We start from the raw sequence: 21,293 nt of genomic DNA on the forward strand, positions 1-21,293 counted from the left end.
TTCCCTCTTCTCCGAGGTTGCCTTTGTGACCTCAGAGAGGCAGCCAGCTCCGTCCTCTCCACTCCAGTTGCAAGGGGGAAGGGAGCTCGGACTCCTGGGTCCAAGGTCAGAGCGCTGTCTCCGATCTCCGATCCAAGAATCCGAACTATCCTATGCCCCCCCCCCCAGATGCTGTCTAGGGGCCATAGCATTGCTCGCCCTGTGGTGACTGTGAGTTAAATGTTAATAGCAGCAAAGATCCACTGAGCAAAAACTTGAGGATCAACATGCATACCCTCTATGGTGCAATGGAAAAAGATTCTGACTGTTACGGTGATGAATAAAATACAAAGTTATAGGTTGTTACGGGAGGGAAGACTGAACTCCAGACTTTCCCAAAAAGTTGGATACCATTGATCAATTATTGGAATAGGTTTCGGCCAGCTGATTTAGCAATTATATACTATAAATGTGTTAAGTTGAAGTATTGTAATGGTTTGGAATTATTGTATTGAGAAACAAAATTAAAATGTATGTAAGAAAAAACAGTGCATGCCACTAAGAGGTTTTAGTATTAAAAAACCAAGAGAAAAGACAACAGAAAAAGCACGATGAGACTAAGGAGTCTCACTCTACATTAATTAATCTGGATTAATGACCAGTGGACAGATACTGAAGCTGACGCTCAAATATTTTGGCCACCTAAGGCGAAGAGAAAAGTCACTGGAAAAGACCCTGATGCTGGGAAAGATTGAAGGCAAAAGGAGAAGGGGACGGCAGAGGATGAGATGGCTAGATAGCATCACCGATGCAATGAATATGGACTTGAGCACGCTCCGGGAGAGAGCGGAGGACAGGAAGGCCTGGCGTGCTATGGTCCATGGGGTCACGAAGAGTCGGACACGACTTAACGACTGAACAACAACAACAATGACCAGTGCCTCTGTTCTTTACTTTGAATCATATAGGGCAGTGTGGTGTAGTGGTTATCGAGCTAGCTTCCCCAACCTGGTGCTCTCCAGATGTTTTGGACTACAACTCCCAGGATTCCTGGCCATTCACCATGCTGATGGGAGCTGAGGTGCAAAACATCTGAAGGCCACCAGGTGGGGAAGGCTGTTATACAGACAGTTAGACTAGGGCCAGGAAGACCTGAGTTCACTCTGCCACAAAGTTCACTGAGTGACTCTTGGGCCAGTCATTCTCTCTCTCAGCCTCACCTACCTCACAGGCTTGCTGTGAGAATAAAATGGAAGGGAAGGAGCCCGCTTGGAGGAAAGGCAGGATATAAATATAGTCAAACAATCATTTTAATAACACCCCCAGAAGAGCCAAAAGGAGCTGGGAAATGGGTGGGGAGGTTAGGGCAGTCACTCTCAAGGTGCGGTCCCGAGAAATAAAGGCATCCAGTAATCAAAGGCTTCTTTGAGCCCAAAGGAGCCATGCCGAGAGGAGTCTGCCTTCTGTGTCTCTGCATGACCCACCACTCTGGCATTGCCTCTTTCCAATCGATGACGGCTATGGGTCAGGGCATTGTGTCCCATCTTTTGCATTGGCTACAACTGGAGCATTCGGCCACTCCTATGTACAGATGGAGGAGAATTAATCTCCCTTGGAGGAGGCTGCCCATTGCAACTTTGTCTGAATCCCTGCTCTAGTGTTGCCTCCATCCAGTCTAGAGGACTACTCTCAACAGCGGCTCACACAGAAACTCAGGGGGTGGCCTCCTTTAGGAGCATGTAATCTTTACGCTATAAAATGGAATACTCTCCCCAGAGAGACTCACCAGATGCCTATGTTATGGTCTTTTCATGCTAGCTGAAGACCTTTTTATTTTTCTAGGCGTTTTAGTCATAGAATAATAGAATCACAGGGTTGGAAGGGGCCTACAAGACAATCGAGTCCAACCCCCTGCTCAGTGCAGGAAGCCTGATTCCCAGGCGGTCTCCCACCCAAGTACTAACCAGGACTGACCCTGCTTAGTTTCTGAGATCAGACGAAGATCTTTCAGTTATAAAATAAATAAACATGTTAGTATGTTAAGATCCTTGCAGTGCTGTTGGCTTTTACTTTTTCCCCTCTCTAGATATATTCTGTTTCCAAACTTATTAATGTTTTTATATTATTGTTACTCTTATTATGCCATTGCATTTTATGGGTTTTAAGTCTTGTGCTTTGAACTGCCCAGAGAGCTTTGGCTATTGGCCAGTACAGAAATGAAATATAAATATAAAAAAAATAAATAAATTGGATCTTTTCAGATTGACCTAAACACACCGGGGGGGGGGGGGCTGCTATGAAAACAAGCTCTGTTTATGTATGTCACTTTTTTAAAGCTTGTTTTTTTAAAGTAAATCCTTAGGAAGGGTCAGTGGAGGCTGGTGGCTGCGTTGTCAGTGGGGCTGTGAATCCATTCTGGGTTTCAGTCGGAACCAGTCAGATCTCCGAAGGAGCTGTCCAAGAAGCTGAAGGCTGTTTTGGGGATAGGGTTCAGCACTTTGGATAGCTCCTTTAGAGTTCTGACTGAAACCCAGAATGGATACACAGCCCCACCGAAATCGGAACCACCAGCCTACCTTGGGCAGGGCAAATCATAGGGGAGGCGGAACACCGCCTAACAACACAGCACCCTTCGGTGAAAGGAAGCAAGGACTACATTGCCCAGAATCCCTTGTGTCTCTAAATGGAGCGGATGAGAAACGCTACAAGTTCAGAAGTGCTTTTGAGCTTCATGGCTGCTGGGGTATGGGGGGGGGTTGGGTGGGGGGTCTATTAGGGAGTCTGGCTGGGATGAGAGACGAGGGTCTGCGGAATGACTGCTCACACTTTGTCCAACCCCCCCGCTGAACCTCGATTCCAGCAGCGAGACCCCAGACCCGCCTGGAGGGGCCCCTGAGCCCCGCTCTCTCCCAGCGCTGGTGGGGGGGGGGCAGGGGGGGCGAGAGGGAAGTGTTGCTCCTGTGTAGACCTTGGGAAGAGGATGGCGGTGGTGGTTCTTCTCCCCCCGCACCCCGGGGGACAAGCTTGCCCTGCCTTAATTTTGCATCTTCCGTGGCAGAGCTGGAGGGGAGAAAGGGGAAACTTGCACTGGGCAGTTGAATCATGGGGTTCTGGGGTGCGTGGGGGACTTGTAGGAGATCCGGAGGAAGAGCGTACCCAAATGCTGGCTGGCCAGCCTCTGTCTGAAGTTCCCCAACCTGGTGCCCTCCAGAGGTGTTGGACCGCAACTCCCAGCATCCCGCAGCCAGCCAACATGTTGCCTTCCAGAGGTGTTGGACTGCAACTCCCAGCATCCCCCAGCCAGCTTTGCTGGCTGGGGGTTGCTGGGAGTTGCAGTCCAACACCTCTGGAAGGCAACATGTTGGGGAAGGCTGCTCGAGCGAATTGGTTCCATTCTCGAATTGCTAAAGAATCTAGTCCTAATGTTCAACTGAAATCTCTCCTGTTAAGGTACACCCATAAAATATAGTCCTGTTCTCGAGGGCAGCATCAGAGAACAAGCCTTTGCCCTCTTCTGTGTGACAGCCGTTGAAGAGTGCCATTAGGTCGCCCTTCAGTCCTCTCCAGGTTAAACATACCCCGTTCCTTCGACCTTTCAAAGCTTGTTTTTCATACTGCTGCCCATCTTGTTGCCCTCCTCTGAACCCGTTCCAGTTTGTCTACATCCACACGCAGAACTGGATTGGGTAGGAGCGTAGGAAACTGAGGTTTTATGATGACTGATTCTGCGATATTTTATTGTGACTGCCTTGAGTGTACCATTATAGAGAGCCAGTGTAGTGTAGTGGTGAGAGTGACGGACTGGGAGCCGGGAGATCCGGGTTCTAGTCCCCACTTGGCCATGGAAGCTCACTGGGTGACTTTGGGCCAGTCACAGACTCTCAGCCCAACCTACCTCACAGGGTTGTTGTTGTGAGGATACAACGGTGAGGAGGAGGATAATGTAAGCCGCCTTGAGTTCCTTGCGAGAGGGAGAAAGGCGGGGTATAAATGCAATAAATAAATAAATAAATAAATAAATTATAGACAGAGCTAGGGTATACATTATGTTAATGAATAAACAAATACCCTAGTATTCCTCCAGATATGGGGGTGGGGGGTGGGTGTTGACCCAAATCCTCCTATCTCCCCATCAAACTTCATGCATGTCTCTAGATCCCAAACCACCTCTTGCTTGACCAAAAGGGAGGTAGAAAAAGGATTTTCCTGAACTAGTCACCACTATCTGTGCCCTTCTTGTTCCTCCCACAGTCTGGAAAATGAAGTCCTGGCATCCGTCCGGATTGCCTGCTCCTTCCGAGGAGAGGGAAAGGACAATGGCTGAGCTGAATCAGGATGTTTTCACGTCGTTGCTGGTGAGTTTGTGATGGGCAAAGAAAATTTTATTTGTTTGTTTGTTTGTTTCATTTCTATACTGCCCAATAGCTGAAGCTCTCTGGGCAGTTCACAAAAAAAAAAAGCAAGCAGGGCATGCTTAGCAGAGTAGAAGACATACAGCAGTTAGCTCCTGCAGCTTCTTTGAAATTCTGTACAGAGAAGCTGCCAGTCTGATCTGCAGGCGTGCAAAAACACACAAAGGAGTCCTGCAATATCGTCGGCCTCCCAGGTGGATGGGTTGGGAGATGAAAGATTCCCTCTTAGCTGCAGGAAAGGGAGGAATACTGCAGCCCTGTACTTTTAATTGTTTTTAATTGCGGGTTAATGTATTTGCTTATTATTGTTCTTATCAAGATTTATTAGTGATTGTAAGCCACGTTGAGTGCCATTTTTGGAGGAAGGGTGGGGCAAAAATCAAATAACTAAATAAACAAACCCTAGGCATGTTTACACAGGAGTAAGTCCCACTGAGTCCCCTAGTAAGTTTGCTCAGCGTCAAAGCAGCCCTGGATTATCTCTCCATCTGTGGCTGCGGTATTGAGAAGGTTTGTACTGTAGCGGAGACTGATGAACAAGGGCTCTTTTGTTTCTGTAGAGACTGGTGAACTTTGAAGATGTTGCAGTGTATTTCTCTGAGGGGGAATGGGCCATCCTGAACCAGAACCAAAGAGCCTTGTACAAGGAGGTCATGCTGGAGAATTATGGGAATGTGGCCTCACTGGGTAAGGAAAGACATAAACTTTTGGGGAAGAGTTTCAACAATTATTGTTATTGATTACATTAACTTTGTAAGCTGCTTTTTTTTTTTTTTAAATAAAGATAGGTCCAAAGCAGCTCACAGCACAAAAACAGGAAGACAAGAACAGCAATATGTATTACAGCATCGTCATGCCATTCCACTTCATTTCAAAACGTAATAGAGCAATAATCCAAACTTCAGAAATGTAGAAATTGGCCTTGAAACAAGTCTGGTGGTTTGTTCCCGGGTTGCCTTCACAAGGCCTGGCAACGGCTCTCTTGGTCTCAGACAGGGATCAGGCTTTGCAATTTCCTGCTGCTTGATGTTTACCTGGAACCTGCAGGAAGCAGCCCTCTCCTGATTCTTGTCCCCCAGCAACTGGTATTCTGAGGCCTGCTGCCTCTGACCTTGGAGCTAGTGGACAGCCTTCATGGCTAGTAGCCACTGATAGCCACCATGAATCTGTCTCTAGGGGAGCCTTCCCCAACCTGACACCCTCCAGATGTGTTGGACTACAACTTTAATCATCCCCAGCCAGCAGGGTCATTGAATGAGGCACATTCAAAAAAGGATCAGAAGAATTTCTTCCAAATGGCAACAACCTAAGCAGAAAAACATATACTAAGTCCCAGCTTTAAGGCATTTATTCATACACCACCCTTCATAATACTGATAATATTTAACTCCGTTCCAAACGAGCAGATCATGCAATTTGCATGTCTGTCTTTTATAAAAGCAGGGCTTAAAAGTGCAGAACTATCTGTCTCGATTAGCCTTCCCTGAGTTGGTGCTCTCCGAAGATGTTGGACTACAACCCCCATTACCCCAGCCAGCATGGTATGCTGACTGAGGATGATGGGAGTTGTAGTCCCAACTCTTCTGGAAGGTGCCAGCTTTGGAGAAGGCTGCTCTAAGGCTAGAATACAACTCCTCTCCCCGGTGTGCTTGCTGGCTATGTGGAGATACTTTTTCATATAGAGGAGCTCTCCGTCACACATGAGAGCCCCTCATCTGCCGTCTGATGTGGTATAGCCCAGAGACGAGTTGATCTGCACCATGAGAAAGCCCTCCTGATGCTATGTCCTCTTCTTTCCCAAGAAGGATCTTCAGGCCCAAAGCCTGACCTCATCTCCTGGCTGGAACAAGGGGAAAACCTGTGGATTCCTGGCTTGTCTCGGGTCCTGGATAAAATGGACATCTCTTCCAGGGGCTCAGGTATGGGGGTCGGCGGAAGTCTGCTAATACCTATATTTTAAAGAGTTGGATCTGATAGTGTCCTCCCTCCAGCTGAATGGACACTGCTGGTGGATTGAGTTTTCTCTCCCCACTGCATTCCCACCCCCAAATCTGCTCCAGATGGTTGGGGGAACCTCTCGAGCAGGGGACATGAGGCGGGCTGCAGGTGGAGGAGGAGGAAGGGAAGAGAACCCCTCTTGCGCAAGCAGAGGTCAACTGGCATAATGTGGTATTTGGCCCATAAGCTGGGATTCAAATCTGTGATTGAATGTTGTTGTTGTTGTTGTTGCTGTGGTTGTTATAATAATAATAATTTTTATTGCAAATTTCAACAAAACAAAACAGATAATAAAAAAGGAAAAATAAAGCGAAAATAAGATTTTGTATATATACTATAACTGCATATGTTAAAAGTATCAATTTCAGTTGGCTTCAGCATTCTAGAAAAAGTAGATTATACATAAACTTCAATAAAAGCAGACCAAATATCCATACATGTATCCATTTGTGAGTGGTGCCTGTAGACCATCCTTTCGAATGTCGATAGCGTTGTTCGGTCCTCAATCCATTGCATATAGGAGGTGAACATTTATCCTTCCAGTGGTGTTGTTGTTGTTCAGTCGTGTCCGACTCTTCGTGACCCCATGGACCACAGCACACCAGGCCTTCCTGTCCTTCACTCTCTCCCGGAGTGTGCTCAAGTCCATATTCATTGCATCGGTGATGCTATCTAGCCATCTCATCCTCTGCCATCTCCTTCTCCTTTTGCCTTCAATCTTTCCCAGCATCAGAGTCTTTTCCAGGGAGTTTTCTCTTCGCATTAGGTGGCCAAAATATTTGAGCTTCAGCTTCAGTATCTGTCCTTCCAATGAGCACTCAGGGTTGATTTCCTTTAGGATGGACTGATTTGACCTCCTTGCAGTCCAGGGGACTCATAAGAGTCTTCTCCAGTACCACAGTTCGAAAGCATCGATTCTTCGGCGCTCAGCCTTCCTTATAGTCCAGCTCCCACAGCCATACATTACTACTGGGAAAACCATAGCTTTGATTAGACAGACCTTTGTCGGTAAGGTGATGTCTCTGCTTCTTACTATGCTGTCTAGGTTTGCCATAGCTTTCCTCCCAAGGAGCAAGCGTCTTTTAATTTCATGGCTACAGTCACCGTCTGCGGTGATCTTGGAGCCCAAGAAAATAAAATCTGTCACAGCTTCCATTTCTTCCCCTTCTATATGCCTGGAAGTGATGGGGCCAGATGCCATGATCTTCGTTTTTTTAATGTTGAGTTTCAAACCAGCTTTTGCACTCTCCACTTTCACCCTCAGCAAGAGGCTCTTGAGATCCTCTTCGCTTTCTGCCATTAGGGTGGTATCGTCTGCGTATCTGAGGTTGTTGATAATTCTCCCGGCAATCTTAATTCCGACCTGTGATTCATCCAACCCAGCGTTTCTCATGATGTACTCTGCATATAAATTAAATAAGCAGGGCGACAATATACAGCCTTATCGTACTCCTTTCCCAATTTTGAACCAATCGGTTGTTCCATGTCCGGTTCTTACTGTTGCTTCTTGACCCTCGTACAGGTTTCTCAGGAGACAGGTAAGGTGGTCTGGTACTCCCATCTCTTTAAGAATTTGCCAGAGTTTGTTGTGATCCACACAATCAAAGGCTTTAGCGTAGTCAATGAAGCAGAAATATAGGTTTTTCTGGAATTCTCTTGCTTTCTCCATGATCTAGTGAATGTTTACGATTCGATCTGATAGCTTATGGCTTCACTGAGTTACGCAAGCCCCTTCGCCACAACAAGGCAGTGATCCATGAAGGGGGAAGCTCTCTGGGAAGTTCACAGAAATGAAAACCACCAAGTGCAGTATAAGACAATATAAAATATGAAAGCTTAAAACTACAATATGAAAGTACAACCAGAATAAAACCTTGCAGCAATGCAAAGATTTAAAATACAGATTTAAAACAGCAGAGCTAAAAGACTAGAGTGCTAAAATGCTGGGGAAATGAAAAGGTCTTCACCGGGCACCTGAAAGAGTACAACATAGGTGCCAGGCGAACCTCTCTAGGGAGCTCATTCCACAGCCAGGGTGCCACAGCAGAAAAGGCCCTGGTAGCCACCCACCTCACTTCCTTTGGCAGGGGCTCCTGGAGAAGGACCCCTGAAGATGATCTTAGGATCCAGACAGGTACATATGGGAGGATCCTTCAGATAACCTGACCCCAAGCCGTTTAGGGTGTTGAATGTTAATACCAGCACTTTGAATTGGGCCGGATATGGACTGGCAGTACTGGCATAATGTGATCTCATTGTCCCCATTAACAATCTTGCTGCACTGTTTTGGACAAGCTGAAATTTCCGGACCATTTTCAAAGGCAGTCTGCGTATAACACATTGCAATCCAGACAAGAGATTATCAGAACATGGATAACTGTAGCTAGGCTATCTCTGTCCAGATAAGGGCATAGCTGGTATATCAGCCTAAGATAATATAAGCTGATACTACTTTACAGGTGGAGCCCTGCAACCAAATGTTGCACCATGGCGTACCTCTTTTCAAGGTTCCAGCAGTTCCATTCCAGTCCCTCTTCCCTGCCTGGTTCTCCCTTTTTTCTTTTTGTCACCAGCAAACAGTCAGCATCCTCAGTCATAGAACTGCAGAATCATAGAGTTGGAAGGGGCCATTTAGGCCTTCGAATCCAACCCCTGCTCAGTGCAGGAGTCCAGTTTAAAACATCCCTGACTGATGGCTGTCCAGTCTCTGCTTGAATACATCCAGTGACAGAGAGCCCACCACCACCCTAGGCAGCTGATTCCCTTGGGGCTGCTCTCACATTACGGTGGCATATCGTGGATTAATTAGCCCATGATATGCAGGGATGTGCGCTGTGCGCGAGCCATTTATGTAAACAACCTCCAACTGGCGTTATCAGAGGTTGTCAGCATGATGTGTGAACCTGGAACGTTTCAGGTTTGCACGTCACACTGACCACCTCCAATCATGCCGATTGGAGGTTGTTTACAGAAACTGGAAGTGGCTCTCAGGTGACAGCACGTCTCTGTGAATCATGGCTTAATTAAGCCACGATATGCTGCCATTATGTGCGAACCAGGTCACTGACTGCTCTGTTAGGAATTTTTTTCCTGATGTTCAACTGAAATTTCCCTTCCTGTAACTTAAGTCCATTATTTCACATCCTACAGTCTTGGAAGACAGAGAACAGTTCTCTCTAGGCTGTTTTTTCCCCTTTCTTTTTAATGTCTCCACTGATTTCTATGGGCAGCTCAAATTTTTGTCCTTGCGGACATTTAAAAATACCTTCTCAGTGTGAACCAGAAAATTACCTATCCAGAGATAAAAAAAAAAAGGTAAAGGTGTCCCCAACCATTTGTGTCCGACTCTAGGGTGTGGTGCTCATCTCCATTTCTAAGCCGAAGAGCCAGCGCTGTCCGAAATAATGCACTAATTTTATCATCGGAATATCCCACTTGTCCACTAACAGCACAGTCTTATGAATGTCTGTTCAGAAGTAAGTGCCATTAAGTTTAATGATACTTACAGGTAAGTGTGTATAGGATTTCAGGCTGAGAGTTATTATATTATATAGATAGAAAAAACCCAATAACTCTGTTAGCCTGAAATCCTATACACACTTAAGTGTTATGTTATAATATGTTTTGCTGAAGCCCTGAATATCCACTTTATCTCGTCCTCATATTATTTTCATGTCTGATGTTCCTTCTTTTCCATTTTCTGAAACAAATCCTGTCTGGTTTTGCCCTTTATCCCCAGCAGGTGACTCTGGAAGAAAGATCCTGTGCCCTGAGTGTGGAAAATGTTTTGCTCAGAAACGGAACCTTGTCAAACACCAGAGAATCCACACAGGGGACAAACTTCACAAATGCTTGGAATGTGGGAGATGTTTTGCTCATCGTCCCGCCCTTGTGACCCACCAGAGGATCCACACAGGGGAGAAGCCTTACAAATGCTTGGAGTGTGGGAAATGTTTTGCTCGTCGTCCAGCCCTTCTGAGCCACCAGAGAATACACACAGGGGAGAAACCATATAATTGCCTAGAGTGTGGGAAATGTTTTGCTCAAAAATCACACCTTCTGAGCCATAGGAGAGTTCACACGGGAGAGAAACCTTACACATGCTTGGAGTGTGGGAAATGCTTTGGTCAAAAATCGCACCTGCTGAACCATCAGAGAATCCATGCAGGGAAGAAGCCCCATAGTTGTCAGGAGTGTGGGAAATCTTTTTCCCAAAAAGCACATCTTATTAATCACCAGAGAATCCACACTGGAGAGAAACCGTATAACTGCTTGATGTGTGGGAAATGTTTTGCTCAACAAACAGACCTTGTGATCCACCACAGATGCCACACAGGAGAGAAACCCTATGAATGTGTGGACTGTGGGAAATGTTTTGCTAAAAAATCTAATCTTGTGACACATCAGAGAGTCCACATGAAAGAGAGATCCTTTAAATGTGTGGGGTGTGGGAAATGTTTTGTTGATAACTCCACCTTAGGGAATCACAAGAACATCCCCATAGATGGGAAGGCTTATAAATGCTTGCAATGTGCTCAGACATCGAAAAACATGTTTCTTCTCCCAGTGGGAAACACAAATGCCACCGCCCAACCCTGTGGTGCCCCCCTCCCCTCTGGTACCCTCCTATTCCTCCCCCCAAATAATGTTCTATTTGTTGTGACAAAGTGAACACATAATAGTCCCCTCAAGCAGAGTGCAGGTCAGGTTTCCCATGATCCATTGCAAAACAGGAAAAGGAGAGCTCTTTCCATTTAAAGACACCTGAGTTGATTGATCATATGAGGACTGATCCATTAAATCTGCACACATTTCCATATGAATAAAAGAAGAACTCTTAAGGGGGGAAAAGGCATTCTCTCTCTTTGTTTTTAGAAGTTGCCTCTTAGCAGTGCAAGGCTATGCAAGTTTACTCAGGAGTAAGTCCCAATGTATTCATTGGGGCTTCCTCCCAATCAGCTTCTTGCCACCTCTTCCTTTTAGAGACACACACAAACTGCTGCTTTCTATAGAGCTTCTGGGGAAAGGGAAGCTACTAGCCCTGCGCTTCATATTTTTCAAAATCTTTTAAAAATATTTTATTGGTTGTATTGCTTTAACCTTGCCAGTGGCTTAGATCCAGACTTAGTCATACTTCGAGTAGACTCACTGAAATCAGTGAGAACTTGAGTTAGTCATGACTAACTCATGTCCCATTGATTTCAGTGGGTCTACTGTAAGTATGATTAAGTCTGGTTCCAAGCCTGCGCATTTTTATTATATTACATTTTGGGCAGAAATTGTGGGATTTAACTTTTAAAATAATATATATTTGATTGAAGAGTTAAGCAAATTAAATATCTATATTTTAAGGTCCAGTTAGAAATAATATCTGCACCTTTTGGAGGGTGAGAGGAAAACGATGACTCCTATCACTTACCCTGCACAATGAGGGTTTTGTTAGCACCAAAGTTTTCTGTTTTTCACCTTACAATGGGTCTACATTCTGTGAAACCATCCTAATTTAGTGTTTATAACTTATCTGGCATATTTTGTTTTGCACTTTTAGTTAGGGCTCTGAAGACCTGCCCCATGACCACTGCAAATCTTATGCAGCCACTCCTCTCAATTCTTAGGTTACAACAGCTATTGCCTGTTAGAAACTTAAGATGCTGCCTCATACCACATCAGGCTCCTTGTTCATCTAGCCCAGTATTTTCTACTAGGGCCAAACCAGATGCGATGTTAAGTGTCATTAGCAACCACCTCAGTTTTCTAAAAAAAAATTAATAGCAGGTGTGGAGGGACCCCAATTTCATTGGGACAGCAGTGTAGGGAGGGAGGTGAGGTTTATTCCTTCCTTCCTTCCTTCCTTCCTTCCTTCCTTCCTTCCAAGCATTTCTATCTCCCAGAGCGGCTTCAAGAATCAATAGTCCCTGCCCCTCAAGCTTACAATCTAAAAAGACAGGAACCCAAGGAACAGGATTGGGAGGGAGGGAAAAAAAAGCACGATGGTGATGCTTGATTCATGTGCCCAGATGGATGGGAATATATTAACTGAAGTATTGAACTCGGGTTTGCACAGCATCTACTGTCCTTCTGGGCTGGCCTGTTCCTCTTTTCTTTCTTCTCTTCTGCAATTTCTCTTCTTTCAAATTCAGGCCTAATCTGTTTCTTCTCCTGTCCCCTCAGGGAAAGATGTTTCCTTAATTTTTATAAACCGCCCAGACAGCTTCAGCTATTGGGCGGTATAGAAATGAAATAAATAAATAAGCAAGCAAGCAAGCCGTTTTGGTGGCAGTTGGAGGGAGGGGACACCACTGGGAGCTAGATCGTGGCAGACATAGCCCTTTCCTCAGGACCGGCCCAAGACATTTTGCTGCCTGAGGTGAAGGACAAGATGGTGCCTTCCTGATTCCTCATACTGAAGCTGGTCAGACTGGCAGTCAAATCTTATGTCAACACTGGTTATGGGAAAGGATCCTCCACCACACCCGAGGGCAGCAGGCTAGCATAGACAAGGCCAGCCCTACCATTCGGCAGAGTGAGGAAGTCACCTCAGGCAGCTGGTTTTGCTCACAATGAAAGGGCAGCACATTTTTTTAGTTGTTTCATTCATTTTCATTGTATTTTCACTTCAAGGGATTGGGGCTGTTCTGGAATTTTTTGCTTCAAGTGCCAAAATAATTTGGCCAGCCTTTGAGGGTGAGGTGGCATTTGCAGTTCTACCTCAGGCAGCAAAATGTCTCAGGCCAGCCCTGGGTGCATGGCACACACAACACTGTCCTCTAACAGAGACTGGGTTTGCACATAACGAGAAGCCACCGTGGGGGAATTTCCCCAAGGGGCTTCTTGTTGGCACAGTGGCCGCCATTTTGAATATTCAAGCCATGACAGGGGTGCACCATAGCTTATGTGCAAACCCAGCAAGGGTGCGGTGTTGGTGTATTTGACAAGCCACCTAGAACCTATGGGCTGCTTCAGGGTTGCGGCTGGCTTGTCAAGCACCCAGATAACTCACCCTCATTGGGTTCGCATGTAACGAGAAGCTACAGTGCACCCCCATCGCGGCTTGAATATTCAAAATGGCAGCTGCCGCCATGACAAAAAGCCCCACAGGGAAATTCCCCCATGGTGGCTTCTCGTTATGTGCAAACCCACCCCGAGAGAATGGACAAGAATGGCTGGAGGGGCTGTGGTCACTGCACCCTCCCCCATCTGCAGCCTCACTCTGTCTGATGGGAGGCCCTGCCTTTCTCCTCTGCTGCATTCCCAATAAAAATAACCTCCTGTGGGGACCTGAGGCCTTTTTAACCACCTCACGATCCTACTTCTAGTCCCCAGGTCAGGTGCTTTGGTCAGTGTCTCTCCTCACCCTGCCACTTTTAGGATCTCCCCCACAACCCTCTGTTTATGTACTGTGATGCTTCACCACTCTCTCAATTGCTGCCACCAATAACCTTTTTAGAGCTGTTTTCTTCCTTTTTGGTAGCACAGACCAAGCAGCCTGCACGTGGGGATGATTCCACAAAACCCTTCCTAATCACAAAAAAGGAAACTGTCTTTTAAAACTGAAAACAAAGGTGGTTTATTTGGTACAACAGGATCGGACATAGGAACTGGGTTGGGATGAGGAAAGGATATCAGGAACGATGATTATAATAAGTCAACACTATAAACTACACAATATAACTCTTGCCTTTAGTTCTACTTTCAAAAACCTCTCACACCCTCTCTCACACTATCTGACACACTCTCTATCCCGCAGACTATCTCACTAGAGGTTCTCACCCTTATCTCCCAATCTGTTCCCAGACTTCTCTAGCTGTACCTAATCTACCTTCCTCCCAGACTGATCTGACTCTCTAGAAGCCATCCCCCCATACTTTTTCTGCACAAGCTTTCAGAGAATCAGAAAATCAGAGAAAAGTAGGGTTGGAAGGGGCCTACAAGGCCATCAAGTCCAACCCCCTGCTCCAGGCGGGAATCCAAGTCAGAGCATCCCCAACAGATGGCTGTCCAGCCTCATCTTGGATGCCTCCAGTGTGGGAGAGCCCACCGCCTCCCTGGGTCATTGGTTCCATTGCCGTATTGCTGTAACAGGACGTTTTTCCTGATGTTCAGCCGGAATCTGGCTTCCTGTCACTTGAGCCCATTATTCCGCGTCTGGGATGATCGAGGAGAGATCCTGGCCTTCCTCTCTCTGACAACCTACTTGAAGTACTCTCCTCCAATGACACTGCATTGTATTGTTTTATTGTGTGCTCTTTGGTTTTAATTTTTGTGAACCACCCAAACAGCTTCGGCTATTGGGCGGTATAGAAATGAAATAATAAATAAATAAATCCATTCGCACACAGCCACTCCCCCTTTCTTCCACTTGCCACACTGTCATTCTTGCCCACACTCTGCCAAACCCAGCCACACTCACCTGTCAGTCATTCCAGAGACATACCAGCCACCATACATATATACAAACTAACCTTTTCCATTTACCATGGGGAATCGCCACACCTCCCACCCGCTATTAGCCCTGGGAGGAAACCTCCTTTGGTGCAAATGAGCCCTTTTTGTCCAGGATTACCAGCAGCTCCAGCGGGTGGAGGTTTTTCAGCTTTTATTTTCTTTGTTCTTTTTTTACATAGTACATCTTAATTCTTTTACACTGCTACTCCTGTTCTATTCTGTATTATTGCAAACGTGGGTGGGGGGTGGTTTGGACAGGAGTGGGATAATGGTGAGCCCTGCTGGTTAGGTCTGGCCTGGCATATCCTTTGTTAGGATATGATACATTACCATGGTAACTATGTCCTATGTCAATGGCTATTAGTCCTGATGGTGATATGCTACCTCCACTATCAGAGGTAGTATGCCTACGTACACTAGTTGCTGGGGAACATGGGCGGGAGGGTGCTGTTGCACGTTTGTCCTGCGTTTGGGTTTCCCATGGGCAGCTGGCTGGGCACTGTGTGAACAGAATGCTGGACAAGATGGACCCTTGGTCTGATCCAGCAGGGCTCTGCTTGTGTTCTTATGTTCTTAATGCTGGGAGGTGAAGTCCAAAACATCTAGAGATCTATCGTCTGCCCACCTCTGATCTAGGTGTCTGTGTGCAAAGACAAAAGACTGCCCCTTCGAGTCAAACTGAGCAAACAAACCCTATGCAGCTCTTCCTCCCTCCCCAATCATGCATTGTGCATCGTGTGAGGGAGGACAGTGAGGATGTGTTTGCCGGCTCCACTGCTGCAATGTGTTCCTGATGGACCAGCCCCGCCATTCCGCAGCTCTTTGGGCTGAATGTCTGCACTGGCTCTCTGCACGACTTACAACTCTGTGCAGCAGCAGGCCCTGGCTGTTGGGAACCTAACAGAGGGGACAGGTCGTCATAAAAATATAAGAAGAGCCATGCTGAATCAGAGCAAAGGCCAACCAGGTGCCATATGAGAAGCCCACAAGCAAACAGGAGGGCATGTCCTCATGCTCGTGTGCCCAGTTCCTGGTGTACATAGGCATACTGCAATATATAGCCATCAGGACTAGTAGCCATTGATAGCCTCATCCTCCACAAATTTGTCCAATCCACTTTTAAAGCCATCCATTGGTGGCCATCACTACATTTTGTGGTAGCGAATCCCATACTTTGACTCTGCGCTGTGTGAAGAAGTCCTTGCTTTTATCAATCCTGAATCTCCCACCATTCAGCATCATGAGATGACCCCACTGGGTTCTAGTATTGCTAGAATTTTCTCCGCATCCACTTTCACCACATCATGCAAAATCTGGACACCTCACCCCTCTCTCGTCTTTTTTTCTAAGGTAAACAGTCCTAAGGGGTGTCTCCATGAGCAATTTACTCTGAGCTGGCTGCGTTTAGAGGTCATTAGGGATACATGACGTCATGGCCATCCAACAGCCACCCCGGAGCTTATCAGGGAAAAAATGGATTTCCTGAGACTGCTTAAAGTCCAATTCTTTTCCTTAAGTCGGGTTCTCCCCAGGTATAGTTGCTATGTGGGCCATCCCCTGCATTGACCTCGGGTATGCTGGCCCTGCCCAGGGGTGTGCCTTTCACCCTGACCCCGTTCAAGGAGTGTTTCCTGTTGTTTCCTGTCCCTGCACAAACCAATTAGTGTCTCCTCAGAAGTAACTCCCATTGTGGTCAATGAGGCTTGTCCCCTGAATGCCCACATCAGAATTTACAGAAATCCCCCTCAATTGAAATGGCACAGTTTAAAGCACAAATGCCCTAAATACTCTGAAGCACGATCTCGAGGCTCCAATTCTCTGTTGTTTGGTTTATTGCCTTAGGAAGTAACTACTTCGCACCTTCGTTATAGAGATCCTTCACAGCATCGGGTTAGAAAGGGGGCTGGTTTCCCATCTCTGTGTCCCCCCCCCACCCTTTCTGAGCACAAGCATATGTATGTCTACTAGGAAGTAACCCCCCTTGTGCTCAATTAGGCTTCTCCCCTGAATGCCCACATCAGCACTTACAGAGACCCCCTCAATTGAAATGGCACAGTTTAAAAGGCCAATTCCCTACGTGCTCTAAAGTGCAATCTTGAGGCTCCGATTCTCTGTTGTTTGGTTTATTGCCTTAGGAAGTAACTGCGACCCTTCGTTATAGAGATCCTGCGCAGCATCGTGTTACAATGTGGACTGGTTTCCCATCTTTGTGTTTACTGCTCTTTCTCACAACAACCCCATTAGTGTCTCCTCAGAAGTAACTCCCATTGTGCTGAATGAGGCTTGCCCTCTGAATGCCCACGTCAGAATTTACAGAGATCCCCCTGAATTGAATTCAGAGTTTAAAGTATGGATTCCCTGAAGCCTGCATAGTGCTTTACTGAACTTGCTCTGGCTTGGTTTATTGCCTTAGGAAGTAACTACTTCACACCTTCGTTATAGAGAGCCTGTGGTTAGAAAGAGGGGTGGTTTCCCATCCCTGTGCCCCCCCTTTACCAGCACAAGCATATGTGTGTCTACTCAGAAGTAACTCCCCTTGTGCTCAATGAGGCTTGCTCCTGAAATGCAGGTGCATCTGGAGCTTCAGGGGAAAGGAGAAAGGGGGAAGAGCGGGATGGGGGGGGTGGGAGAGCATCTCTTATTGGTTGCGCAGCCCCTGCCAGTCAGGTGACATTCACTCCAACCCCCACCCCACCAGGAAGTATGTTCTGTGATGGCCCTATTTTTACTGGTGTGGAGAACCTGCTCGCGGAGCCCTGCATTGACCAAAGTGCAGCAAAGCTGATTCCTTTTAAAACATCCGGTACTCCTCCATTAGCTTGGCTTTCCACTGTCGTGGAGACACGGCCCTAGATGTTATAACCTTTCCTCATAGGGGAGTTGCTCCAGCCCCCTGATCATGTTGGTTTTTCTCCCTCCCTCCCTGTCTCTCTCTCTCACACACACACAAATTGCCCAGCCCTGCTATAAATATATTGGAATAAATAAATCATGGGTAGTCGTTTATTACATGTTTAGCCTGTCCTTCCTCCTCCTTTTATTACAGGCTGAACATTTAATAAATAGATACTGTAGACTATCTACACATTATTTACATTCCCACTGATTCCATTTTATCCTCACAACAACCCTGTGAGGTAGGTTAGGTGGAGAGAGTAACTGGACCAAACTCACCCAGTGGACTGAGCAGAGATTTGAACCCGTGTCTCCCCAATCCTAGCCTAAGATTCTATCCACTATACCACACTGATGCCTAGTAGTATTGCCATCTTTTTTTCCTGACCCTGCTCCTGTGTACTAAACCACAGTTTGACATGCAGAAATTAAGCAGGTGAAACCTTCTCTCCATGCTAAGAAACACTTCACCTGCTAAAGTTTGGCGTCTCAAGCTTCCGTTAAAGAAAATATCATGCAGAGAGACACCCCCACAAGCACACAGCAAACTGACCAAAAGGCAACCCTTTAAAACATAGTAGAAATATATGGTATAGTACCGTCCAGCTCCTGATGTTCCGACCACGGTTGCTCATCTCTCCTGCCAAGCTGTGACTCCAGGGATACTGAAGAACCATCTTGCTCTAGTCTAAAGAGAACAGAGGGAACTTGGTTTAAGAATACAGCATAAAAAAGATCTGGCCTTTCAAATTGTGTGTGTTGTCATTGTCGTCGTTGTCATGGTGTCCCCCCCCCCGCCCCCGCCCCCGCGTCTGTCTGCATCTTTTTCATCTTCTTGCCAAGGTCAGAAAAAATGTGCAGACAGGTCTCTGGCCCAAAGAGCTTACAATCTAAAATTGTACAAAGGGAAGAGAGAAAGAATGGGTTAAAGGTAAAAATGTGTGGTTGTTTCAGTTACATGTGCTTCATCTTGGTCACAGGCTGAGTTGCAGTAGGTCGCAAGTTCCCAACCTGCTGAGGATGGGGGGCGGCGGGGCGTTGGTATCAAGGAATCTGAGGGCACAATCCTTGTTGTTGTTGTTCAGTCGTTAAGTCGTGTCCAACTCTTCGTGACCCCATGGACCGTAGCACGCCAGGCCTTCCTGTCCTGCGCTCTCTCCCGGAGTGTGCTCAAGTCCATCTTCATTGCATCGGTGATGCTATCTAGCCATCTCATCCTCTGATGTCCCCTTCTCCTTTTGCCTTCAATCTTTCCCAGCATCAGGGTCTTTTCCAGGGAGTTTTCTCTAGGCACATTTAAACAGCAACAAAACCCTACAACTCCCGGCATTCCCAGAGGAACTTTTTGTCTAAGCATGCCTACGATTGTGCCCTGATTGGCTGACATAGGAGACTGGCGCTGGTGATTTGGGTAGTACACAGAAGAGTCTTGGGAAGGGCTGTCCAAGCTCTGTGCCCCCCACCGCCCACCCCCAGGCTGAACTTCTTCTGGATCTCCTTGATTGCAATTCCAGCAGCAAGTCCCAGGCTGCAGGGGCCTCTGAACCAATGCTGGTGAGAGGGTGCAGGGCTGAAGGACGAATTTCTCCTGGGTAGACCTTGGAAAAGTGGATATTTCTGCTTCCTGTGGTGCACCTGGATTATTCTAGACCCTGGATGGAGGCCCATAGCCCGCCTAAAACTTCTGGGGCGTGGGCACCCAAAAGGGGCGGGAGAGAATTCATCTGGTTTGCAGGCTTTTGTAAATTGTAAACAGTTTTTAAAATATTGGTTTATAAAAACAAATTAGGGGGCAGAGAAAATTCAGGGGGCTTAGGCCTACCCCAGGCTACAGGCCTGCCTGGATGTAATGGTCTTAAGGGGTGGGGGAAGCCTTTAGATGCCCATGTGCATGCCTTCAGCTGTGAAGCATGCCATGAACATGTGTTTTCTCTCCCACCAGCCTGTCGCCATTCCATGCTTTACAACTGCTTCTATGTTCCTGAGATGTTGGAGTAACACCCCACCCCATCCCCAAAACCCTGTTTGCTAACCCTGATATTTTTAAAAGGAATATTCAGCGCATTTTTTCCAGATGTGCATTTTAAACTCGCTTAAATTAAAGCATCGTCATGACTGGGTTGGGGATTGGACTCGATGGCCTTGTAGGCCATCGAGTCAACCCTACTATTCTATGATTCTATGACTATTGTAATAAAAAAGGGAGTTGCCTTTTGCTGCCCTGGTGCAAAACACATTTACTTGGGAATAAGCATCATTTTGTTAGATTATAGAAAAGGATAATGTATATTTTTAAGTAAAAATAATAAAATGACTATCCGTAACTATGTGCTTGCCCAGCCAGCCACCCCTGAATATATGTATTTTTAATTTTTAAATGCCCATGCTGGCTTAGGTAATGATGCCAGGCCTGTCTGCTGCTGCCTCAATCATATGGGGGGGGGGGATGGACTGTGGGAGTCTCTATTTTGGTCCTGAGGTCCAACCCTAGATGCACCGCTGTCGGTTTCCCTTGTGGAAGGCACTCATACATTTTTGCATCTTCTATTGCAGAGCTGGAGGGGAGAATGGGAAGACTTCTGCTGCTGAAGTACGCATGTAGGAAATGGCTGTTTTAAGGCATTTTCATAAGTTGTGTCGTTCTGTGACGTTTTATCGTGAACCGTCTTTTATGTATCCATAATATACAAAAATAACAAAGAGTCTTGTGGCACCTAATGACTAAGGGTGCAATCCTATGCGTAGTCAGACCAAGAAAAGTCCTTCAATTCCCAGCGTTGAGAATGCCGTGGGCTGTTCCGCCTCAAGCAACAAGATGTCTTGGGCTACCCAGCTTGGTTCTCAGAGTAGTGGGGTATTTATTTATTTATTTGATTTGTACCCCACCTTTCCACCAAGAAAATGGCACTCAAGGCAGCTAACAATCACAGGAAACGAAACTTTAAAATAAAAACCAAGTCCATGAAGCTCACTGGGTGACTTTGGGCCAGTCACTGACTCTCAGCCTAACCTACCTCCCAGGGTTGTTGTGAGGATAAAAATGGAGAGGAGGAGTACCATATAAACCTCCCTGGCTTCCTTGCAAGCGGAAAAAAGCCAGGATATAAATGTAATAATAATAAAAATAATTCGATTAAAACAACAACAGAATAAAAACTACTCAAGCAGACAAGCTTACATGCCGAAGGCCTACCTGAATGAAAATGTCTTTGCCTGCTGGCGGAAGCACAGCAGAGAGGGAACAAACCTAGCCTCCTTCCGCAGGGAGTTCCAGAGTCTGGGAGCAGCCACAAAGAAGGCCCTCTGTCACATTGCCACCAAACATGCCTTTGAAGGGGGCGGGACCAAGAGAAGGGCCTCCTCCAATCATCAACTGCCCAGAGACAGACCGGTAACCAGTGATGCTGTTGTAACAAGGGGGTCGCGTGCCCCCTGTAACCGGCCCCAGGCAAAAGCCTGTCCACAGCATACTGGACGAGCTGAAGTTTCTGAACAGTTTTCAAAGGCAGCCCCATGTAGAGTGCGTTACAGTAGTCCAAACGGGATGCAACTAAGGCACGCGTG

The 21,293-nt window shown here is 46.5% G+C and overlaps 1 protein-coding gene across 1 annotated transcript in view; it reads left to right on the forward strand.

Annotated features, from left to right (window-relative positions):
* Nucleotides 1-2,652: 2,652 nt before the first annotated feature.
* Nucleotides 2,653-21,293, forward strand: part of LOC146356034 (uncharacterized) — a 56,166-nt gene continuing 37,525 nt past the window's right edge. Inside the window, exons 1-5 of the mRNA XM_084829998.1 lie at nucleotides 2,653-2,722; nucleotides 4,231-4,334; nucleotides 4,952-5,078; nucleotides 6,194-6,310; nucleotides 10,129-10,743. Coding sequence (XP_084686124.1) covers nucleotides 4,239-4,334; nucleotides 4,952-5,078; nucleotides 6,194-6,310; nucleotides 10,129-10,743 — 955 coding nt within the window. The 5' untranslated portion in view covers nucleotides 2,653-2,722; nucleotides 4,231-4,238. The remainder of the gene's footprint in view (nucleotides 2,723-4,230; nucleotides 4,335-4,951; nucleotides 5,079-6,193; nucleotides 6,311-10,128; nucleotides 10,744-21,293) is intronic.

This window comes from Heloderma suspectum, chromosome 2 (genome assembly GCF_057233095.1).
Source record: "Heloderma suspectum isolate Gila_16-S chromosome 2, 16-S_ref, whole genome shotgun sequence".
Taxonomy (NCBI): Eukaryota; Metazoa; Chordata; class Lepidosauria; order Squamata; family Helodermatidae; genus Heloderma; species Heloderma suspectum.